Source organism: Pectinophora gossypiella, chromosome 3 (genome assembly GCF_024362695.1).
Source record: "Pectinophora gossypiella chromosome 3, ilPecGoss1.1, whole genome shotgun sequence".
Taxonomy (NCBI): domain Eukaryota; kingdom Metazoa; phylum Arthropoda; class Insecta; order Lepidoptera; family Gelechiidae; genus Pectinophora; species Pectinophora gossypiella.
Window position 1 is genome coordinate 12,160,022 of NC_065406.1, and position 22,443 is coordinate 12,182,464.

The 22,443-nt window shown below is 42.2% G+C and overlaps 1 protein-coding gene across 1 annotated transcript in view; it reads left to right on the forward strand.

The window, feature by feature from the left end:
- Positions 1-22,443, forward strand: part of LOC126382176 (maternal protein pumilio) — a 74,048-nt gene that overhangs the window by 42,445 nt on the left and 9,160 nt on the right. The window contains exon 10 of the mRNA XM_050031963.1: positions 21,573-22,080. Within this exon, the coding sequence (XP_049887920.1) occupies positions 21,573-22,080 (508 nt within the window). The remainder of the gene's footprint in view (positions 1-21,572; positions 22,081-22,443) is intronic.

Genomic DNA, 22,443 nt, shown 5'->3' on the forward strand with positions numbered 1-22,443 from the left:
GAATAATTGAGCCGATACACGGCGAATGTCTGCCGGCCGCCGCGCCGACCACTTGCGGTGAGGGTCGCGACACATCACACACGTCATCTCACCTCCAATCGGAAACTTGCCCCATAATCCACGACTCTATCTATACTAGGTATATTATCTTCAGGTCTAGAGTCTCCATGCATTACTTGTTGTCTGCAAATTGAACGTTTTATGCAATGTGTGTGCCTTTATAGTTAATTAATATTGTACTTACGGGATTAGCGTTTCAAATTAATTATGTATTTTAGGAAAATAGACTTGACGTCTGCGTTAGATACCGCAAATTGGAAACTAAGAACAGTCCATTAAGAATGCACTGTTGACATTGTCTTGAAAAGAAAGTTAATTACGTTCACTAGAATGACAGGCGGCTGCGGGTCGGAAAACTTCCGAAAATCCTTTGAATTGTGAAATAATTGATGAGTTTTCTTCTTTGTTTCACAGCTTCGGTGGTCTAGTGGCTAGGGCGTTGGGCCCACGAACTGGAGGTCCGGGTTCGATTCCCGATGGGGACATTGTCGAAATCACGATCTTGCAATGTAAAAATGTTTACTTCATTAGTATTTCTGCCTGCCTTCCTGTAAGACAGTAACGGTACATGTTTATTTCGGTGAAGGTAGAAAGCAGAACGCATTTTGAACGGGTTCTGAAGTAAATGTAGATTCGTGTGCATATTTCGTTCCGGCAACACACTTTTACGATACAATTTAACGAATCACAGTATTATGCTAGTTCCGTTTAGTGATAATGTTCAGCTATGTTTAATTGATCAATTTATCCAAAAATATACTAGGTAAACTGCATGCAGCGTGTTTTGGCCGCATAAATTACCTTCCATAATTAACGTTTGCACTATGTGTACAATCCGGTGTAATGTCGGTACCTGTTCCCTATATTGAGTTTTATGACGTCCACCTAAATTTGAGAATTTAATTATATTCAGAAACAAAGAAATGGAGTAATAATTGAAATTTAATACTTTTTGAACATATTTCTTTAGCACTTCACCCCATGGGTGAAGTTCTTGTTAACATGTTATTTATACGCGTCGTATTGTATGCAAATATAGTGGTGTGGCACGTTTAGAGGTCGGGGGTGCGACGCGCTCGCGTGCTGCCAGACATTAGCTTGCTGGCTCCAGCTCGCGAGGGGTGGCTTATTGTCTCGCGTCTATTAATACCAGTGTTTATGGGAAATTAATTTCTGCACCATAGACTTTCAAATCCCACTTCAGTAGAACTTCTTCCACATTTTTAGAACGTACCTACCTACTATTCAAATGCGGCCGTTCCGAATCCGTGGTCACGATTATTTTTTTTTTAAAAAGAGGTGTAATATCGTATTTCTAATTCGGCTATCCGCTTGAGAGATGTCGGCAGAACTCTCGTAACTGTAGTGATGGAATCGAAAATTTTCACAACTTTTGTCATTCTTTCGACATGTCCCTCTAGGGGCCGTTCTTACAAATTGGATTCAAGTTTGAATCACGTACTTGTCACACATTTCCTTTTTTCTTTGAGGTGAGGGTGGTGGCACTATGCTGTTTAAAACTCCCTGATTTTGTAATGTACGATTGCTGCCGGAAAGTTCTGTACGGCATACGATCGTTTATTGAAAGTTCACTAATTGTTTAGAAGTTGTATTGAGACGAATTGGTATAAATTATTTAAAGAGGCGGGTCTCTTGGATTTGGACGCGTTGCTAAGATGGTGCCTCGTGCCGTTTCGAACTTGTTGTTTTGTTGGTCCAAATTGCTACCCTCTTTTGAAATAATAAGTATTTCACTTTACCTTAGTAGATTTCAACTTATTTAGTTATCGAAATAATAAAATACTAACCTTAAATCTCATCATCGGTGTTGTATCCATGGCAACCCGATCATTCAGTATATACGATTTGTTTACTGCTAAAAAATAAGGCGAACATTATGGGTCGACGACAACCGGTCGGACAATTTCTGGTGGTTCAGAGTTCGGAAAGTGGGACGAAAGTAGAGTCGGCGAAGCTTTGTGGATGCAGGGCGACCGCTGCAGCAACGGTGTTTGTTGACGAGACGGTCGGCGGAGGCGGGCGGCGGCGCGGGGCGCGGCGGCGCGGCAGGTGCGGCGCGCCAGTCCCGCGAGCAGCGCCGCGCCGCCCGCGCGTCAGACATGTAGCGCGCCCAGTGAAGTGCCGCGATTGTGTTGTTGACGCACGTGCCTAGGACTAGTGGCTTACAGACATGGTGGTGCTCGAGGGCGGAGGTGCCCTGCTCGAGCCCGCGCTCGCGCTCGATGGCGCGGCCGCGGCCTGCCTCGAGCGAGCTTATGCACAAGCGGATGTTTCTCTAAAACTTTTACCAAAACGATACATAAACTTACATCAGTGGCTTTCGCCGGTGACCACTTCTGTCACTGCTGCTGCTGCCGCCGGAAAGGATCTCAAGTTACAAATTGTAAGAACTTTTCCGTAACAATGCTATAGGTACATGAGTGATTTTCTAGTTAAACTTTTCACACGGATTTGAAATATCAAAATGAAACATTTTGATAATTGGCATCACCTTTGATGCTTAAGCATAATACGACCTTAAGGTCGTATTTGTATAGTATAGTATGAACTTTAAAATATTTATGTCAGCAGAACAATAAAATAAAACAATATTTTCCCTATAATGTAGCATGTTTATCTTTGCCTTGAATCACATATATATTACAGTATCTTATGGGTTCGTGAACATTTTCTTATTCAAATTGTTTGGAATATGTCAACGGAAACAATCTAAACTGCCAGCTTTCTGTTATTGTTTATGTTGTGTAATTGTGATTGTCCGCGTTAAAAGGTTGCGCAAATCCTTTTGAAGAGACCGATGTTCTGTGTAATTGTAGCTCAATTTAAAGTCCTCCAACTCTTAAGTTAAAGTTTTCTTTATCCACTTGTATTAGTAAAATTGTGTAGGAATACACAAAACGAGACAAAGTTTCTAAGTTTACTCTCCTAATACACGTATCGTAAACGAAATTGAATATAAAATCCATTTAATCGCCAATATTAATGAGAAACCTGTTTTATATAAAGCTATGATATTATGTCGTGTTAGAATTTCTATTTGTAGATGAATATTTTTTTGTCTGCTATGTTACTAGCAGGTTTTTATAGATATTGGAGAAGAATGGCACGGGAAACTCGATTAAATAATCTACTTTATTATTGACTGGAAATGTCTTACAAATGTCAACCAGTAGAGGATCGAGCGACCGATCATCAATCGTGTATTAAGCTTAGCTCAAGGATGTTAAATCTGGGCAAAATAAGATTTTGAAATAAAAATATCTCCTAATATTTATTTTCCATTAATCACAGTGCATAGCTAAATACTACGGCTACACTTGTGGATTTTTTAATTGTTGTTCAGAACTTTTTTATTTCAACCCAGATTATATTTGGTGTCAATTACTCCTCACACCGCTTCGCTACCGCGACAACCCTATCTTTCCGTTCTCTACGCGAAAAAGCGTCACTACAAATAGATTAGGTACATAGTTAGTTATGGTAACCGCACGTAAATAATAAGCAAAAAAATGTGTAAACGAGTCGTGAATAACAGAAGCACTAGGACGCGACCCAGCTTTGACTGAGTACATATTATACTCTGTCTTCTGACGAAGGCAGCTCAAGTAAAACTGCAAACAAATTGATTCAGCGTCTCGAGATTATCGATTAGCCCGAACATAAAACAAACATCCTTTTATACTACACAGTGATAAGGAATTTGTTATAGGTACAGAGAAAAAGTGCAGTCATGAATCAATACCATACCAAAAACAAAATAATCAACAGCCCTTGTTAATAATACAAAATCAGTCGGATATATGTCTTCAGTAGCAGTAAAACAAATTTTTACTTATGTAAGAGGGAAAGACAAAAAATGTTTCACGTGGAGTTTACATCTAGAAATGTGTCCTTCTTCTGAAGAACAATAATAGCTTATAAAAAAATGACGTTCGTAGGTCATGTCGCAGATAGTATCGAGATTTGTCTCGGCAGTTTCTGCAGATGGCAACACACGTAACACGTAAGCTAGTCGGATATTTTGAAGAAATCTAAACTTGCATTTCTTGAGGCTATTCAAAGGATTGGCTATCTTCACAAAGCAAGTTTTTGAGTCGGCTGGCTGTTTGACGGTAGATGTGGGCGCGATTGCAACTCGGGCCGAGCGTCCGTCCGCGGCGTATCAGCCGCCCGATCTCGCCGTATTCATCGCGGCCCGGAAAAGCGCTAAATGCACGAGATATTCCTCCGCCTGCCTCACCTGGCTTTTTGAGACTCCACCACGCTTGCCGTCGAAAACTTACATTAAACAAATTGAATTCACTCTTTGTGTTTCAAATTTATTTCGTAGCGACGCCGCGAGCGCCTCAAAGAAATATGTTAGGATGTAAGAGTTTTGCCAAATAAATGCTTTCAAGAAATAGATACCTAACTTCTGCAGTGTATATATCCGAGTAAGATATGATTCTGACCAGGATGATTCTGATATAATGTAGGGTAAATAGGCCAAGCAGTGATTTCACCAATTACACGTAGTACCTAATCACAGTATTGCATACCGACTCAAACGACGAAGAAATGAAACTAGGGTGATATATGACATTATGTTATGTAAAATCTATGATATATTTGATACCTACTAAATTTGTTATTTGTAAAAAAGTGAAATTACAAAGAGGTTCGCAGACATAAGTCTAGGGAGGGGGCCGTGCGTGCGCCAGCCCGCTTGCCGCAGCGCTCGTTTATTTGCGCCTTCCTAGCTCTTTTGTTATGCCCCGTCGCCTGTGTCTGCTTTGAAAAATTGTAATGCAGCGGTATTGTAGACGCGACTTGCACCGATTGTGCACGCCGCATGCTACCCCGCAACCCCGCAATGTATGCCCCGTATCTGCAAAACCTAACTCACTGTTTATTACGCCAATAATAAAAATATAATTTATTCAAAGAAAAACACATTCCGCCCCGATGTTGCGCCGGTAATTGCGAATATAAAAGTTTATTAATTATAATAATTATTTCAATTAGTCCTTGCAAATTACTTCACATCATCGTAGTCGTAAATGTGTCGTAGTAAACTAAAACTAGTTTTTTTATTAGGAAATTAGTTGAATTGTATAGCTTGTTAGCCGACATAATTATAATTATGATTTTTACAACCCAGTAAGTAACCAAGAATGTATACTTATCTGATTGTAAAAATTACCTGTGCCTAAACAACGAATCCACACTTAACTAGTAGTGGTTAATATTTGATGTCAGGATTACCAACTTGAAAATACAATAAGATTTAGTTTACATGGACTATTCAAATTGTATTTTATAAACAGACTGTCGTAAAACAATACATATACCACCAATTATTGTTGATCAAGTTAATTAGTATTGATCAAGTGCTGCACTGGCTTCTTGTTCTTCTTACCAATCTCTCCATTGAAATATATTTTATATTTTGATTAAACTAAAAGTAGATGCCTGACTGGCCATGCATGCTGTACCGTAAAACAGATCATCAGTTACTCATTGTATATCAATGTAAAGTTCGAATAGCTATTATGATTCGATCTTTAACCTAATTTTTAGATCAGTTCTGGCCAATAACTACGTAGTCGGTCCCAAAGTTCTGTCACAGGCACATTATTTTTATATTTCGAACATGCTTTTAGAAAAATTTTATGGCGTTCCATTTTTGAATGTTTGACAATTATTTTAAAACAAAATGATCATTTGCCGTGATTTATTACGATGGAGTGGATGGACCTTGAAAGAAAACCGAATCGCAATTTTAGCGTTGCATCGCTGTGGACACTCGCCGAGTACCATTTTCAAGTTGCTCAAAAATTTGAAAATAACACTTAGGTTTGTGTATCGTACCATAAATAGGTATAATGAAGTCTCAAGTGTTGAGGACAAGAAAAGAACTGGCCGGCCTCGCTCCGCAAGAACACCAGCAGTAATCAAAGCGATAAAGGCGCGCATACGAAGAAATCCTGTCCGAAAACAGAAACTGATGGCTTTGCAGATGGGGGTCAGTAGAAAAACAGTCAAAAAGGTTTTAAACGAAGACCTTAAGTTGCGAGCATACAAGAAAAAGAGTGGACACTTACTTAATGCCCGCCTGAAAGCAATTAGACTCAAAAGATCCCGGTTGTTATTAAAACGGTACGCGAGAAACCGACACCGTGACATAACTTTTTACAGACGAAAACATTTTTGATATAGAAGAAAAGTACAATAAGCAAAACGATAGAGTGTACGCAGAGAACTCTGAAGAAGCAGGAAAAAAAGTTCCGCGGGTTCAACATGGGCATCATCCATCTTCAGTGATGGTCTGGTTAGGTGTCTCTTACTATGGGCCAACGGAGGTTCATTTCTGCGAAAAAGGTGTCAAAACCAGTGCAAAAGTGTACCAAGAGACGGTTTTGAATCGGCTTGTCAAAGATCTGCCCAACACGCTATTTTCAGGACATCATTTCGTGTTCCAGCAGGATTCTGCGCCTGCACACAAAGCCAAAACTACTCAAGCCTGGTTCGACCATCAAAAAATTGACTTTATTAGACACGAAGATTGGCCTTCCTCCAGTCCGGACCTTAATCCTCTGGATTATAAAATTTGGCAGGTCTTAGAGAACAAGGTCTGTGCTAACCCCACAAAAATTTGGCGAGCCTGAAGTCAGCCATAATTAAAGCCGTCGCTGAAATAGACATGAATATGGTGCGTGCTGCGATAGATGACTGGCCGCGGCGTTTGAGGGAAGTTATTAAAAACAAGGGAGGTCATTTCGAATAATTTCAAGTTATTTTCATTTCTTAATAAATATACTTTAAATTGATATATAAATTTTTATAAACTTATTGGTACTTTTTATTTTATCACTATTTTCATATATGACAGAACTTTGGGACCGACTACGTATATTCAGCGCTCTTATGTGATAACAACCATACATACTTACTTTGTTCTTCCATATTACATCCGTTCAATATACCTATGAAGATATTTCCAAATATCTTTACAGTTTTATTATGCATATCGATACATTGCTTTATTGTTATCAGTACCTAGTCTTCGAAGACGGAATGTTGACACAAATAGGTTTAAAATGATTATGATAGATTTATTGTGTTCGTACGTGCATATTATAAATAGCTCGTTTAAATCGCAAATGAGGAGCCGTGTAAACTTTGACACTTTGTCCATAGCTGATTAGCATTAGCGTGTGTCGTGTGTTGTGTGTCAGTGGATGGCATTATTGCGGCCAGAGTGACGGTATAACACAAAGACGGCAACGCGAAGGTGAGGGCGGAGCGTACGAGCCGTTGAATACATTAGCCGGCACCGGCGTCGGCGTTGGAACGTTCTAACATATTTCACTGGCGGTCATTTTCGACAATTAACCACATAAAATAAGTGAAATTATGCATGCGGCCGACGACGGCGTATATCACGTCCAGTTACCGGGCACGATACCTACCTGTACATTCATTATTCAAAGAAATGTTTCGCTTGACCAGGCCTCGTCCGGAAGCCCGGCTCTGTTCGTTTGATTGATGGATTGCTCTTTATTTTTACCGCTCTTTCTGTTTATACAACATCTGCACATTTTGTAAAAAGAGCCAAGCAAGTTTCAACAATAGTATAATTTTATACAAATATTTGAAATAGGCTGTCATAGCAAAATTGCGTGATCTCTCTGTCGAAGTTTCTTGTTTACCTAGGTGGTATTCTGCCATCTGTACACCCCGAAACAAATTTCACTCACAGATATCTAGTTTTATGAACTGCTATCGAACTACAAATAATAAATCATTAACTTTCCATGTTTCCCTACATTTGGGAAGGTAGACAGACACCTTGCTACGTATTTACTGGCTCGTCTAAGCCCTTTCGTATGTTAGTAAAGCCTTCGTTTCAGTCGGGCCTCTCAAACCGTCGGGATTCATTTTCTCTTGCAATTTCCTACAATTTCCGGACAACGTAGGGACCCTGACGTGCTGGAAAATTATTTCGTCGTAAATAATCTTTCTGTGGACGACTAAAGAGGAATTTAGTGATGTGTAATACGGAAACAAATATTATGCTAAAAGGTGTATAATTTGTTATTTTAACAAGACAAGTATAAAAAAGTATGACACGGAGCTTCAAGTTCAAGCGCGAGATCAACGTCCTGTCTGCGCGGAATTACGCAACACATGAGTGGCCGATGCGCTTGCATGCTCGTGACTAGGCTTCGCCGCTTCTCTGCCTTGCCACGACGTGCTATTGAATAAACTTACACGCTTGTTCACGGCTTTCCGGAACCGTGCGTGACACTGTTCCCAAATGTATGGAGACTTGGAAAAGTAATGATTTATTTGTAGTTCGGTGCCAGTTCATAAAACTAGATATCTGTGAGTGAAATTTGTTTTGAGGTGTAGAGATGGCAGATGCAGAGCGGGTGTGAGGTGGCACATTATAAGATCAGCTCGCGCCCGGCCGGCATCACCTTGAGGTGTGCGTGAATCAGCAGACGGCACGCTCACCGGTGCGCGGTGTGACGGCGCGGGTCGAGAATAGCGTGCGCTCTATTTAGGAGTCCTCTCCGTTTGTTTGCCAGAGAAATGTGTCATTGTTAACTAATTTAAGTAACAGCCTCTGCCAGCTGTTACGACACTGCGGTGTGTAGCCGCGGTTCACAAGCGTACTCCGATACGCTCATTAATCTCTGCGATTCTGAAGAGACAAGCGATCACCTGTCAACACTTGCTCCAGTACCAACGTACATGTGAACACAACACCAACAGAAGCCCACACGCCCACGTCCTAACCTTGACTGAAATTACGAGCGAATTGATTCATGGGCCCTAGAAACAGTAAATTCCTGCCTCTGTCGTTTTATTGCGATCTCGTAAGCCCTTCCTTAGTTATTGTAGCACTCTTCATTGCTTTCGCTAAAAGTTTTGCTCCGTCGTATTTGTTAATTCAGTTATAGTTTTTTTAGAACGTTATAAGTATTAATCATTACGGCTTTTCCATTACCGTTTTCTGAGTTTTCCTTATGCAAATAAGCAATTTATATGCGCAGGACGTACAAACCATAACGAGCTCCATAATGAAGCTCTTTAATTTTTTAGTGAGGTGGGTCATGTTGATAATAATTTATTAATTAATCTGGGCACGGGCTGCGATGTCATTCGGATGGCACGCGACATTATGGGTTGAGAGCAGCGTAAACATCAGAATGTAAAACACGATACCGTTTAGCCAGTTAATTAATTGCCGGGACCGAAGTCGGGCCGAGAGCCGCGCGGGCTCGTCGCGAGCTCGTTATGGAAATAATGAGCGCGACCACGACCGCTGCACAAGTTGCCCCGGCCCGCCGCTACCGCCTATTTGCAATTTATTGTTATCCCACGATTACAACCAACTTCCACCGTCAATACCGTCGCCATGCTGCCGCTACTCTAATATTTACCCCCCTCAAATACACCACCCACTTTTGAGTACCATTTTGTCGAAGTCTCTGAAAACTCCCATGCCTCCTGTACAATATAGATATATACAATACAGATATATCGTATATTGACCAAGTTAGAGCAAGTTATTTATCAAATGAATCCTACGTGCAATGCGGCCTTGTTGTCCCTCCGTGACTGACTCACTACCTGTTATAAATAATGCATATTTACAAGTGTTCACGCTATGGCCAATGTCGGGGTTACGTACGTGTAGTAGATCTTCATTAGCAAATAATATCGGGACCCGCCCTTTCCGTTTTGAATGGATGGCCAATTGAGAATTTAGCCGCTAAGACAGGAGAGCAGCATTTCGCCCGCGTCATGGGTTTATTGGGGTCGTGCCTCGTGTGATTGAAGCTACCTGCAAGACGTCACTTGATTTAATTAAGAGCCGCTTTGCCGCCGCTCCGGCGGAGCCGCGCACGCCCGTACCCGAGTTAATTTCCAACAGAGTCATTCCGCCGGAGATTTATTTCGATATTGAACCCGTCTAGCAGCGTCTTCGTTACACGTGTCATACGTGCTTTTATGTCCTAGCACGCGATATGGCTTTGGTTAATATCACCAAGCCTCTAATAGCTAAGTAAAATACCTTTGTCTTAGCAAGGTACTGCTTCAAACAAGTCTCCGTGTAAATCTATGGCAACTGTGGATTTAATGGCAATGGCATTTTTTTATTTTCTCGAAGATTGTTTTCATTTGTAATAGACGATTTCTTTTTCTAGCAAAGGTTAAATTGATGTGGGTAAGGTGGGATCTGTTAAATCCGCTAGTGATTGCATCGTTTAGCGGAGATAGTCGTCATATTTCAACGCGCTGACTTCGACTCGGAATTTAATAAATTGCACTCAATTTGTTAGACCTCACCAACCCTATTTCAAACCTCTTTGTATTCCTCAATTTGTTAAGTGGGTCAAGACATTTGAAGGTATCTGCTATGAAATAACGTCAATTTTTATTTGCCTAAAAACGAACCGCCTTTTTCGAATTGTTTATAAATAAACATGATTCATAATAAGGCTCCCAGTTTTTAAGTGATAAGTTATGTTTGGAATTTGTACGTCTTCCATAACTTCATAAAAAGAAGTCCTTTTGAGGCGAAAAAAGATCTTGACGATAGGTAATTAACTGTAGATTTTTGAGAATTTCCGAGTTGGCGTCTAATGCGCTACTCGTGTCGGCCGTCATCACGCGTCGCGGGAGAAGTTCGTTATTTATTCACCGACTTTCAACTCCGCTGCTTTTACCAGCTCAGGACCTTCGCTATTTGAAAAGCAACTACCGTTTTAGACGGCCCGTATTATGCCATATGCACTATCTACCCAATGTTGTCTTGCCATCGCATGTAACTTTTCTCTTGTCATATTTTAAAAAGCATCTTTCCTCGTTTCTGAATACCTAAAAGAATTTTAGTAATGTAAATAACATTAAGTCCGGCGAACAAGTTTCTTACATTTCTCAAATAGAAAGTGTTCTATCTCAAAGCGGTAGCAAAAGCAATGCTATTGTCATATAGCAATTCCATAGGCGACAGCGTGGGAGAACATTTAAAATGCTTGGTTATTATGGCGTGCCACAATCGGCAATCACATGGTGGCCAAAAAGCGTCCACGCGGTGTTGATTGTGACATTGTCTGAGTGCGCGGTGTGAGCGCGGCAGCGGGCGCGGGCGCAGGGCGCACCGGGAGCGACGCGCCACCCGCGCTATTTGTGATGCAAATTGTTGCACCCGCCGCGCCGCGCTTCACGCCTCACGCCATACCTGCACCAACCGCCGTAATTATTGTGAAAAATATTCATTTGTCCGCTTTTACACCCGCATTACCATAATGCAACAGCTCCGCAAAACATCAAAAGACCCCAGATTTCAGATTTAACTTGACTACGGATACTTTCTAAAGTAAACCCAGAGCTAAATCGCGAAAGTGAGCGACAGATTTATTTCCAAACTGATCACGAAACAAATCAGTCCAACTTACATTCTTTAAATATAATTGGAATGCTATTTTTTTCAATTGGAAGCAAAAATAAAGTTTTTGTTCTCGTCGCGTGGAATAGAAGTAATAGAATAAATTTACGGAGAACCAATGTTTTTTTTTTTGTTTTCATTTCCATACACCAATATTATTTAGAGTGCGCTGTAATTGCACATTTAATGCTAGATCTTCAAAAGGAAGAATCCAGTTAAGGGTTCTTTGCATTTTTATGCCTGCAAAAGTCACGTAATACCGTTGTACCGCTGCTAGCAGCACTTATATTCTTTTCTCGGTAAGTCGATATCGTCTACGCGGGCCCGTTAGTTGTGCCTTGATCGCGGGAATTTCATAGCTAACTCCGTCTGCAAGAAGTCCGTGTGAAGTTTCGTGAGAACCTATAGTCGTTCAGTCGACTGAACGTTATCATATTTCAAACGATTTCGCAAAACGAATAAACAAGAACGGAGGCAAGAAGCGTGCGGTGAAACCGAGTCAAAGCGTGGGTATTAGAAACGCTCCGATTACCACGCTGCGACGCGCGCCGCCGCAGCCGCCCGGCCTCGCGGGGCGCCGTTCATCTCCAGTGCGAGCTTTCTGTGCACCCACAGACTTGTTGCGCTCACACCACTATATTTTGACGATTCGCGTACTCTTTCTACTAAACAAGTCACGCCGCGTTTCCCTGGTCACTTTGAAATCTATTGTTACTCGACAACAAACAGACAGAAAACAGACAGACTCTGTGGAGGAAGCAAGAATCGTATGTCAGGATCGAAGCAAATGGAATTCCATAGTCTCTGCTTATCTCTGTGGGAAATAGACGTATGTATGTAAAACAGTATTTTTCGCAATGATTAGCAACACGGGAATTAGTATTATAAAGTGCATTAAAGGAAAGGTGAGGAGGTGGCGACGTGGTGGTCGCGGACAGCGGTACCGCTGCTGGCTTGACCGCGTTCCACTAACGGTATCCACTCCGAAGTATTTCTCCGGCGCGTGGCACACTTCGTGCGTACATTCACCTCGGCCATCTTGCTGTCTCCGCATTCGACACTGCCATATAGCGGCATTAACTTCCTCTCCCCCACTTCTAAACTACGTTTTTTCCCACAAACTATGTAAAACGTACCCAAAACACACTCTAAAAACCAAAACACATATTCGTGTACTTGATTGTCTTGACGAGCTCTTCGCTTTGTAGAAGTTCATAGCAGCTCTTTGGTTGACCAAAGAACTGCTATGAATTTGGTTCAAATTACCGTTACGCTCAGGTCGTCGCACTGTTTGCGGTAGTAAAAGCTAACAGTTTTCACAAAAAGCAACAATCTTTTTGTGTATTCCGTCACATTTATTAGTGTTCAAAACCTCACTTTCAATATTACATAACCTATTATATTAAAACCAAACTGAACACGAAGACAATTTACCTTGCCCCCATAATCAAAATTTTAGCTCATAAAATAGCGCAATCAAAATTCTTAAAATATGATAAGGAGAAGAATTACGGAAGCTATTTCGCTATCCCTCTACCACGTCAAGCGGCATAATTATATTTATTCTCCTTTCTCTTGTTTTCTGAAAATAAACTTACGACTTTAATTTTGTAGAAGAATATTTTTTGCTTAAGGCTTCCTTGAAGACGTTGTATCTTTACTAGCAGTAGGGTGCATATTTATATTAAATTGGTTATAACGAGTGTGCGCTCGGTAGTTCGCTGCAGGCTAGTAAATGGACGTATGAGCCCGGAGGTCGTTGCGTTAAGGGTCCAGTTAGCAAGAAATTGGAGCGGAGGTGCGACCCAGGTCCTAACGTGCCACTTCATTACACGGCCTCGTTACCGCGCGCCTCCTGCGCCGCTCGTAACGCCTCGCACGCCCTATGTCTACACCATCCTTTATGGAGGGGAAAGTACACCGACCTACAAATCTTTTATGACCTCCGCTAGTACTTCTTATATCCATTTAGCCCTTTAAATGGCTGTTAAATATAACAATCCTTAAAATATCCAAGAAATTCTAACGCCATAACATTCTGCTTTCTAACATTATATTTTACCTTTTGGAAATTGCACGAAATTAAAGTGTATGTAGGTGAATTATTGGTTTTAGGAGAATTATTTCTTACCGGTGTATAAACCGGCGGGCCCGTATTCTTGCGTGCGTTTGAATACTTCGCTCGCATTGCCGTGTAATATATTCACATTTTCACCACCTTCGCATCCTTAATATTTGTTTCCGCTTTTGTTTTTCTACGCGCCGCTCCTGCAGCTATTTAATTTTGTTGTAGTAACTTGGGCAATTCGTCTTAATTATGTAATGAAGCAATAAATCATAAGATATTTTCAGTCGTATTAAGAAATCGTATCGGTTAGTTTTAGAATTGATGGTAGGTAGTTGGGATGGATGCAAACGTCTATAGGTATAGATAAGCGGGGCACTTCCGTAGTGAGCGCGTTGTCATCCTCGTTCAGCCCACCTCGAATGGAAGCCGAAGCGGGTATGTTGCTGCTCTGCTCCACTGCCAAATCGTTTCTATCGGGTGTCGTTTACCAACACGTTTGGGTGGTGGCCAAAATATTACACATAAATTACCTCTCGTATCTTAATTATTATTAATTAGGTAATGCGTCAACACAGTAACAGTAATCGACTTGCCACTCTTGCCCTAGTTATGTACAGAGAGCATCCAGTGCACGTACATAAAATATTTTCTCCATGATCTGACAAGTTGTGTCGACTACGTGATGTGATTACAAATTTAGAATATGCGGCGTAAGCGCATCTTGTCGACTTGAGTGCGAGTCATAATAAGCACGTACCTACCTGCGGGACGATTCATTTTATTTTCAAATTATCACAGCTTTAAATTAGCACGCATTGCTGGGATTTGTCTACGCTTCTTATAGGCAAGAATCACCAACACGATACCACTAAGCAGCATGAGTCGGCCTTACCTCGGCCGCCTGACCAACTTATTGTGTCACCCGCACATTTCGTGCCCTGATTTAGGGCCATTACCATTCCAAACATCTAACACGCGTTGCAAGCAGCCAAAACTAGGATCAACATAGTCGTTGCAAAACATACTCTAAGTCCACTTTCTTCTCTTTTTATACCCTGCGGTGACGAGCAACTGCATGATTTATGAAATCTACTCGTGTATATCATGTGTTTTACAATGAAGCCGCGCCGCGGTTCGCAACAAAGCTCCTCACCCACACTAGTTATGTGACTTCAGCAACTTGATATCTCGGCTACGTGTCCACTACTGGCAAGCGACTTTGCAAGAGGTTTTATGATCCTTTTAAATCTCCATGATGCAAATGTATGCCTAGCAATGTCTTATTACCATTCAGTAACATCGTGTTGATACTTTTAATAGTCACTTCGGATTTAAAAGGTAAAGTAAGTATGCAGCCGTCGGTTTGTTGTTCCCCGTGTTGACTTAGCCTAGTATGTAGGCGAATATCAATAAGTGCGAGGGTAAGTAGTGAGGGTGCGACAGCTAGGTGTGGCGGCGTCAGCGCGGTGATGTGGTGTTTTTACGAGTGGGGTGCGCCGTGCGGGGCCCGCTGCGGGCGCGGCTGCTAATTTTGATAAAAGCATCGTCCGGCCGCGCCCGGCACCTATCACCGCTGCGACCAATAAATGCTCCGCCACATCTCAAACATACACCGGTATCAATTTCTCCTTCGCCGATATTTCTCAGCTGCACTTTCCCACTTTCTATAAACCGCGCTGCGCTAGCTGCATTAAACCCAATTGATAGCTTTGCTTGCACCGATTTTCAACTCTATGTTGTAAAACTTTGGTAGCCTCGTTATTTTTTGAGAGTTCATTAGATTTTCCCTGCAATAACAAATGATTTCATACTTATATCAGACAGAACATTTAAGGTCACGAGTATATCCCAGTTGGAGTAGTCAGAAGTACAAGTCCCACAATTTAATTTTCTGTATCGAAAAGAAATAATTAAAAATTCCGGAACAGTTAAATAGAAAGTTCTATCAGGAAGGAGGTTAGTATAACACAAATTGAACCTTATGAAAAAAATTGTCTGCGGTACCGGTTTGGTAACTTTAACATCTTCATAATCTGTTGGTGCGCTATGTTGTCAAACCGGACTTTTGATTAGAGATAGGTAAGATATAAACATATAATTAAAAAGGCAATTATAATTTACGCATTAGTTTGGAAATCGACAAAATTCAGTTATTTCATCATTGTCATATCAATTGTGTTAGTAGCTGTGTAAACAGAATCGAGTTTATATTTTATCTAGATTTTCGATGGAAATATTAAGTTGGAATTCTGGCAGGGCGTGGGCGCGGTGGGCGTGGCTAAGCTCCGCCCAGCAGGAGGGCCCGCCCTCGCCCTTAGCCACCTTTTCCCTGAAAATCTAAGCACTCCTCCACGTTGGTAGGTATTCAACCGGCTTAGTAATTAGACCCAAAATGTGATTTGATTGGTCTAATGAACCCACGAAGACAATTCAAACTCGAACACAACCACATAAATCTTATTTTACGAAAAGCTTTAAACGCGTGGCATAGCGTACAGTAGCTTATTTCTTTTTTGCTTCTCCAAACGCCGGAAAGGTGATTACATGAAAATAGATTATATTTGGAGGCTGATATAAGAAGAGATGAGCGTGGCGGAGGTCGCAGCGCAGCCCGCGGGGCAGATAAACTCGTTACAGCAAGATACAGCGCCGCGGCGCACGCCAGCGGTATCCCCGTAATCTCGTTGACTGCGGCCCCGTCGGTTCCGATTCTCCCCAAATTACCTTTTGTACTTGATCGACAATCTAATTCGCTGCCAACTTGTTTTTCTCTCAATTTACGATACTTCCCTTCCGTTTGCTGAACAAACACCACTCGAGAAGACATTAAAAGCAGAGGTGTCGCCTCGCCAGGAGCACGTAGCGCCTCGCCGCCCGCTAAAAGCTTGTTGTTGACGCAACGTTCAGTTCGAGAGGAACATCTAGGTTCTTGTCCTTGTAATTGATTGCTTTGTCGCGTAATTTGTTTGCCGCCGGGCGGGGCGAAGGATCCTCGCGGGAACAGCGCGCGTCCTCTCGTCATCGTCTTCGTAAATAATAAATATCAGTCGCCGCCGCCGCCGACACCGCGCTTCGTGACTCGGCAACACTCAGCATTTACTTGTATTTTACCGTTGATGAATCGCGCCCGCATTCTACGCTAATGGCTACCTGTTTCATATTGTGCCATTAAAAATGTGTACGCGCCGAATAAGTAAGCCGGCCGTGTAATTACACGTTGCAGCAAATCGCATGGACACGGTTTGCTGCAAACCCTCTACATCTTTGCTAAGGAACTAACTGTTACAAACCTATTTGTTTAGAAAATTAGAAACCTGTGATATCTATAAGATGAAATAAAATAACGTTTCCTCGAATGACGCCCTCAACCAGTCAACCACGTGGTTCGACTGCTCAGGCCTATCAATCGGACGACATGAATGTAACACTTCAAAACTAGGTTTTCAAAAGAGTTGTATTAATTAATTGAGGGTCTGGCAATGCTGGAGGGCCTTGGCTGCATGACGACAAAATCGTCGGTGTCGAACGCGGTCTACACCCTGCTAATACTTTTGAGTTTTTCTACACAGCTGTAAGCCCACACTTGCATTAGATTCTACGCACTATAGCTAGAAATACACTTCTCATCAAAAAAATCGAAACACCTTGCAAGTTTACGTTTTGTCAGGATTATCAGAAAAATGTGTACATTTAGGAATAAATGTTAAATGTCGTTTAATAGTGAGTAATATGAACTTATCAAATCTTAATGTTAATGTTCTAAATTTAAATGAATTTTTCATAGGTTTCGTATTTTGTTAAATGAGTCATTTTTATTCCGTATGGAGTATAAAGGAAATGGATAAAACAACACACGTAAATGAAAAAAAAGCTAAAAAACGTTTATTTAATAACTTGTATTCCCTCCCCGAGATCTAATTACTGCTTCCATACGGTTCTTCATCGATCGGATGAGAGTCACGATCACATGCTGTGGTATATTGTCCCATTCCTCTTGGATTGCATCTTGCAGCTGGCTAAGTGTTTCTGGGGCAGGATCTCTTGCTCGAATTCGTCTCTTTAATTCATCCCACAGATGTTCAATGGGATTCATGTCCGGGCTTCTTGCTGGCCATTCCATAATAGAGATATCGACTTCGTTAAGATAATCTCGTACGACGCCCGCGGTGTGAGCCCTAGCATTGTCGTGCATGAATATGAAGCCGTTGCCAATAAAATGTGCATAGGGCATCACATGAGGCTCGAGACACTCTTCGACGTACCGATGACAGTTTAGTGCAGGCAGACGTGGCCCAGACACGAAAGCAAGCTCTGTCTTACCGTCGGCGCTGATTCCTCCCCAAACCGTCCACGAACCGCCACCATAGCTGACCTTTTCTTCAATGCAGCATTGTGCATAGCGTTCTCCGTCTCTTCTGTAGACCTTGTTCCTTCCGTCGTTACCATACAGCATAATTTTACACTCATCAGAAAAGAGAACTTTGCTCCACTGTAGGTATGACCAATTTAGGTGCTCACGTGCAAAGTTAAGGCGCGCTCTTCGATGGTCTGCAGTTAATTTCGGCCCATTTGCTGGCTTATGCGGTACCAGTCCACGATCCTTCAACCTTCTTCTAATTGTAGAGTCACTTACAGTCACCCTTCGTACAACACGAAGCCGCTGCTGCAGTTGAAAAGCGTTAAGGCGTCGATTTCTTAAAGAAGTTGTTACAATAAATCGATCATCTCGCTCAGAAGTGACCCGATTCCTGCCAGATCCTGAACGGCGCGTGAACAAACCAGTCTCCCGATAACGTTTATAGACTCTATGAACAGATGACAGGCTTAGATGCAGTCTTGCAGCCACAACACGCTGACTAAGGCCAGAATCCAGCAATGCCACAACTTGGGCGGCTTCTGTGGGCGAAGTATCCATACGTTTTAGAAAAAAAACCTTTTTTCAGACGTCCCAAAGTCACAGTATTGAAATAAAAAACAAAAAGTTTAAGGATAGGCGCCAATTTTTAGTTTTTAAACGCTAAATGTACTCCAACCCTAAACACACATTTGTCTCAAAACAGTGATTCATTTCGTTTATAAGATAAACAAATGAAATTCTAATTTTGAATTTAGAACTTTCGCTTATTACTGTAATGGCCAAACTGCCAGCTATACATTTATGTATTTTTTTTCATCGTATGAATTCTTTTTTGTGTTAAATTCGGACAGAAACAATGAAAACGGAAGTGTTTCGATTTTTTTGATGAGAAGTGTATGTATGTGTATATATGTATACTTTCAGACCCTTTAAAACTGTGTGATTGAATATAACAGTTGCGCATAGCATAGCAGTTTGAATATAGCAGTTACCTCTTTAAGCGATAAGGCCGCCATTTGCCATCTACCTACTTGAGAGTCTTTTCTAAATTTTTCCTTTTATTTTGGTCCAATAAAGTATATTTTGTATTTGCGCATATTTGTCTGAGATATTAATGTCAATAACCTCAAAAACGGCATATTTTTGTGATTAATCATGTCCACAACGTAATTTGATCGGTGGGACCACGTGGGTAAGAAAATAATAATTTAGTCCGTTTAACTAGATTAAAATAACAGAAAAAAGTCCATGTCGTACGATCAGTAGGACAAAGCAGTCGTACCACATGACCAGAGAAGAATGACGTACTATGAACGCTGAGTATTCTTCGAAAACGTATTTATTTATTTTTTTCATACATAAACACGCCTATTTCCCACCTTTTCGATCCTGACACACTTCTCTTGCTTCCTCCACATTCATCAATCGTTTCGTATATGCACGCCTGTTCAGAGTAAATCGTTCTGAACATTTTCTATGGACATCTCCAATTAGGTCAATTTACGTACGTCCTTCTAGGTCGCCTTATATACAGCTTTTGTAATCATATTCTTCATCCGGCCTTTATTATTATATTATCTGGCCTTTATCCCATTTATTTATTATTAATAGCAAAATGTTAATTATATAAAAAAGTATATGGTACGCCATCGACCTGAAACAATTTCTGTAATGCCACTATTGTAATAGCTGCCTTGGCAGTAACATTTACTAGTTGACCAGAATCTTTATTCTATGTTAAGGTTCCAACTGTTTGTAATTACTCACGATTTACGCGCATTTCAATACTTCGTTCGTATTACGCTTACGTAGACCAATCTACTGTGGAACCATTATATGTATGTAGTTCGATTTTCGACAGCATGGAATTTCATAAACTTGCAAATAACTAGCCATGCGTACGTCTATTTAATAATATTGATATACAACAGTATTGACAAATCACTTGAGTAAAATTCTGTATGTTCACTACTTGGCCGGATCGCAAAAGCTGCCTACTATACAGACTTCAAGCAAAATATTCCATATAACAGAACGCTTGTTAATATTATATTAGTAGTCCTCCATTCTATTTTCTTCCAAGTCTGGCAGTATGCATAATTAATTTCGCGGTTAATTGGTCAGGAGTCGTATGGTTGTGTTACGCTCGCGGACATAAATTGAAGCAACTGCTGGCATTACATATATTTCGTCTTCAGGATAGCTCAACGGAGTGAGTGGTGTAATTGTAGTGCACCGGCATATGACACAGGTGTGGCGCGGCGGTGAGCCAGCGCCGGGCGCCGGGAGCTGGAGCGCGTGCCGGCACTAATAACCCCGTAATTGGTATCGAAGCTCGCCGCAGCCGGATTACTGAGCGTCTAATTGAATGCGAGACGTTCCTCGCCGCCACCACCTTGTAGCGACATAGCCGACTTAATTTTGTTGCGGTCAAGTTGCTCTGTTTTGCGCACGTGCACGACCCGCGCTCAATTACGCCGCCCTGGGTGAATTAAATTGCCGTGACTCCACCGCGATGCTAGATCAAACGCGACCCCTCCCACACCGCACCCGATGCGACTACGGATTTACCGCACGCCTCCGTTAGATAATCATTCCGTGTCAATTAGCTAATGAAAAATATAATAGGCGCCCGAATACAGCACTGTAATTAAAATTACGACGATAGGCTGCCATCTGTTTCACGACTTAGTCTGCCTATACGAATGAATGTTTTTAAAGATATAACAGGAATTCTCCCCGAGTTATTGTTATAGACATGTTATTTTTCTAGTTATTTTATTCGTATTCTCTAAACATGTTAATCTTGTCTGTGGTGGGCGTACTTTTTTATACCCTATCGAACCACCAGCAATCTGGTTGAAATAATGCAGATATTTTGTATTTCAAATGCAAACAGTGTAAACTGGCTGTAAAAGCATGTTATGGTGAATCATTTAGACGATCGGAGCGGTTCGTCGGTATGGCGGCAGGTGTTAGCAATAGACCGGTGGTTGCGGTGCTCTCGCGCCTCGTGATGTTATGTTTACAGCAGGCAGACGCGCGCGCGCTGGACCGCCGCCAACTAGCCCCTCCTCAACAGGTAAATGGAGTCCTCGCGTTCCCGGCCCCGATGACATCACACTCTTTGCTCTAATACTGTGATTCACCTCATTCGAAATACTCCCACCGAAAATATTTCACTCCGTTGTTATCGTATTGCAACTGATATTGTTTTGATTTTCCTCTTGTTGATGTTGTCAGTGTCACGTTTTTTTCTCTAAGCTAAAATTTATATTCTTCTCTTGCGTTAGAAAATTACTATTCATTTTACGAGCTCTGAGCGAGCACACTTTTATTTGCGGAAAAGAATACTTGGAGGCACATGCATCGGACAGCGACGCGGCTTGTTATTAACTTTTTAAACGATTGCGTTAATTAGCGCGCTTCACGAGGAGCCCTCGGGCGGCCGCCGAGCGCCGGGAAAAAACAATAAACGATACGTTTCCGTATTAATTAAAATGCTACGCGATTCTCCGTTGCACCGGGCTAGTAGCGCACCGGAACATCAAAGGTTTAAAATATTAATATCGTTCAATAAGCAAGGTTTTCAGTGGCGATAACGTCGTTTGGTATTGTTGCAGCAATTGTTCCGGTCGCAACAAGCGGCGGCGGCGGGTGGCCAGGCGGCCGCGGCGCAGCTGCAACTGCTACAACAACAGCAGCAGCAACAGTTTCAGCTGCAACAACAGCTGGCCGCGCAGCAGGCCTTCACACAAGCGCCGTACGTGATCAACGCCAGCCAAGAGGGCGCGCCATATGTGAGCGCACTGATCGCGGGGGTACCGCCCTACTACGGCGTGGCGGCGCCGTGGGGCGTGTACCCCGGGCTAGTGGCGCAGCCGGCCCAGCAGCAGGCGCAGCAGCCGCGGCGGCCGCTGACGCCGCAGCAGGGCGAGCAGCAAGTGAACGGACAGGGGCAGTACGTGATCCCATACTACGACCCCGGGTCGCTGGTGATGGGTGGGCGCAACGGCACGCCGCTGAGGCTCGTGTCGCCCGGCGGCGTGCTGGCGCCACGCCAGTACCCCGCGCCCGCGCACCCCGCCGCCACGCCCGCGCCGCCGCAGCAGGCGCCGCAGCAGCCGCCTGGTGAGACTCCATCCCCTACTATAATACCACCACCACATACACACAAACAACTTCAACCCCTTTGTGCAGGTGCCACCTTGCGATGTAAACACAATTCCGCATTCATAAGGGCATGATCGGACAGCCGATCTGTGACCTTTTCTGATCTCTGTAGCCGTTAATCGCTGACTATTATGAATTCGATCGTCGAATTCGGAGATGGAAATGCGGCTTTGAAATAGCCGTACATTTCGCATTTCAGATTAAATTATTGAGACCCGTTTATATTCTTGTTATCTATTCCAAGGTAGTAGTAAATATTGAAGTGAAACGAAATGGCTGCAAGGTTCACAATGTACGAACAAATTAGTCCGTGGCAGTTTT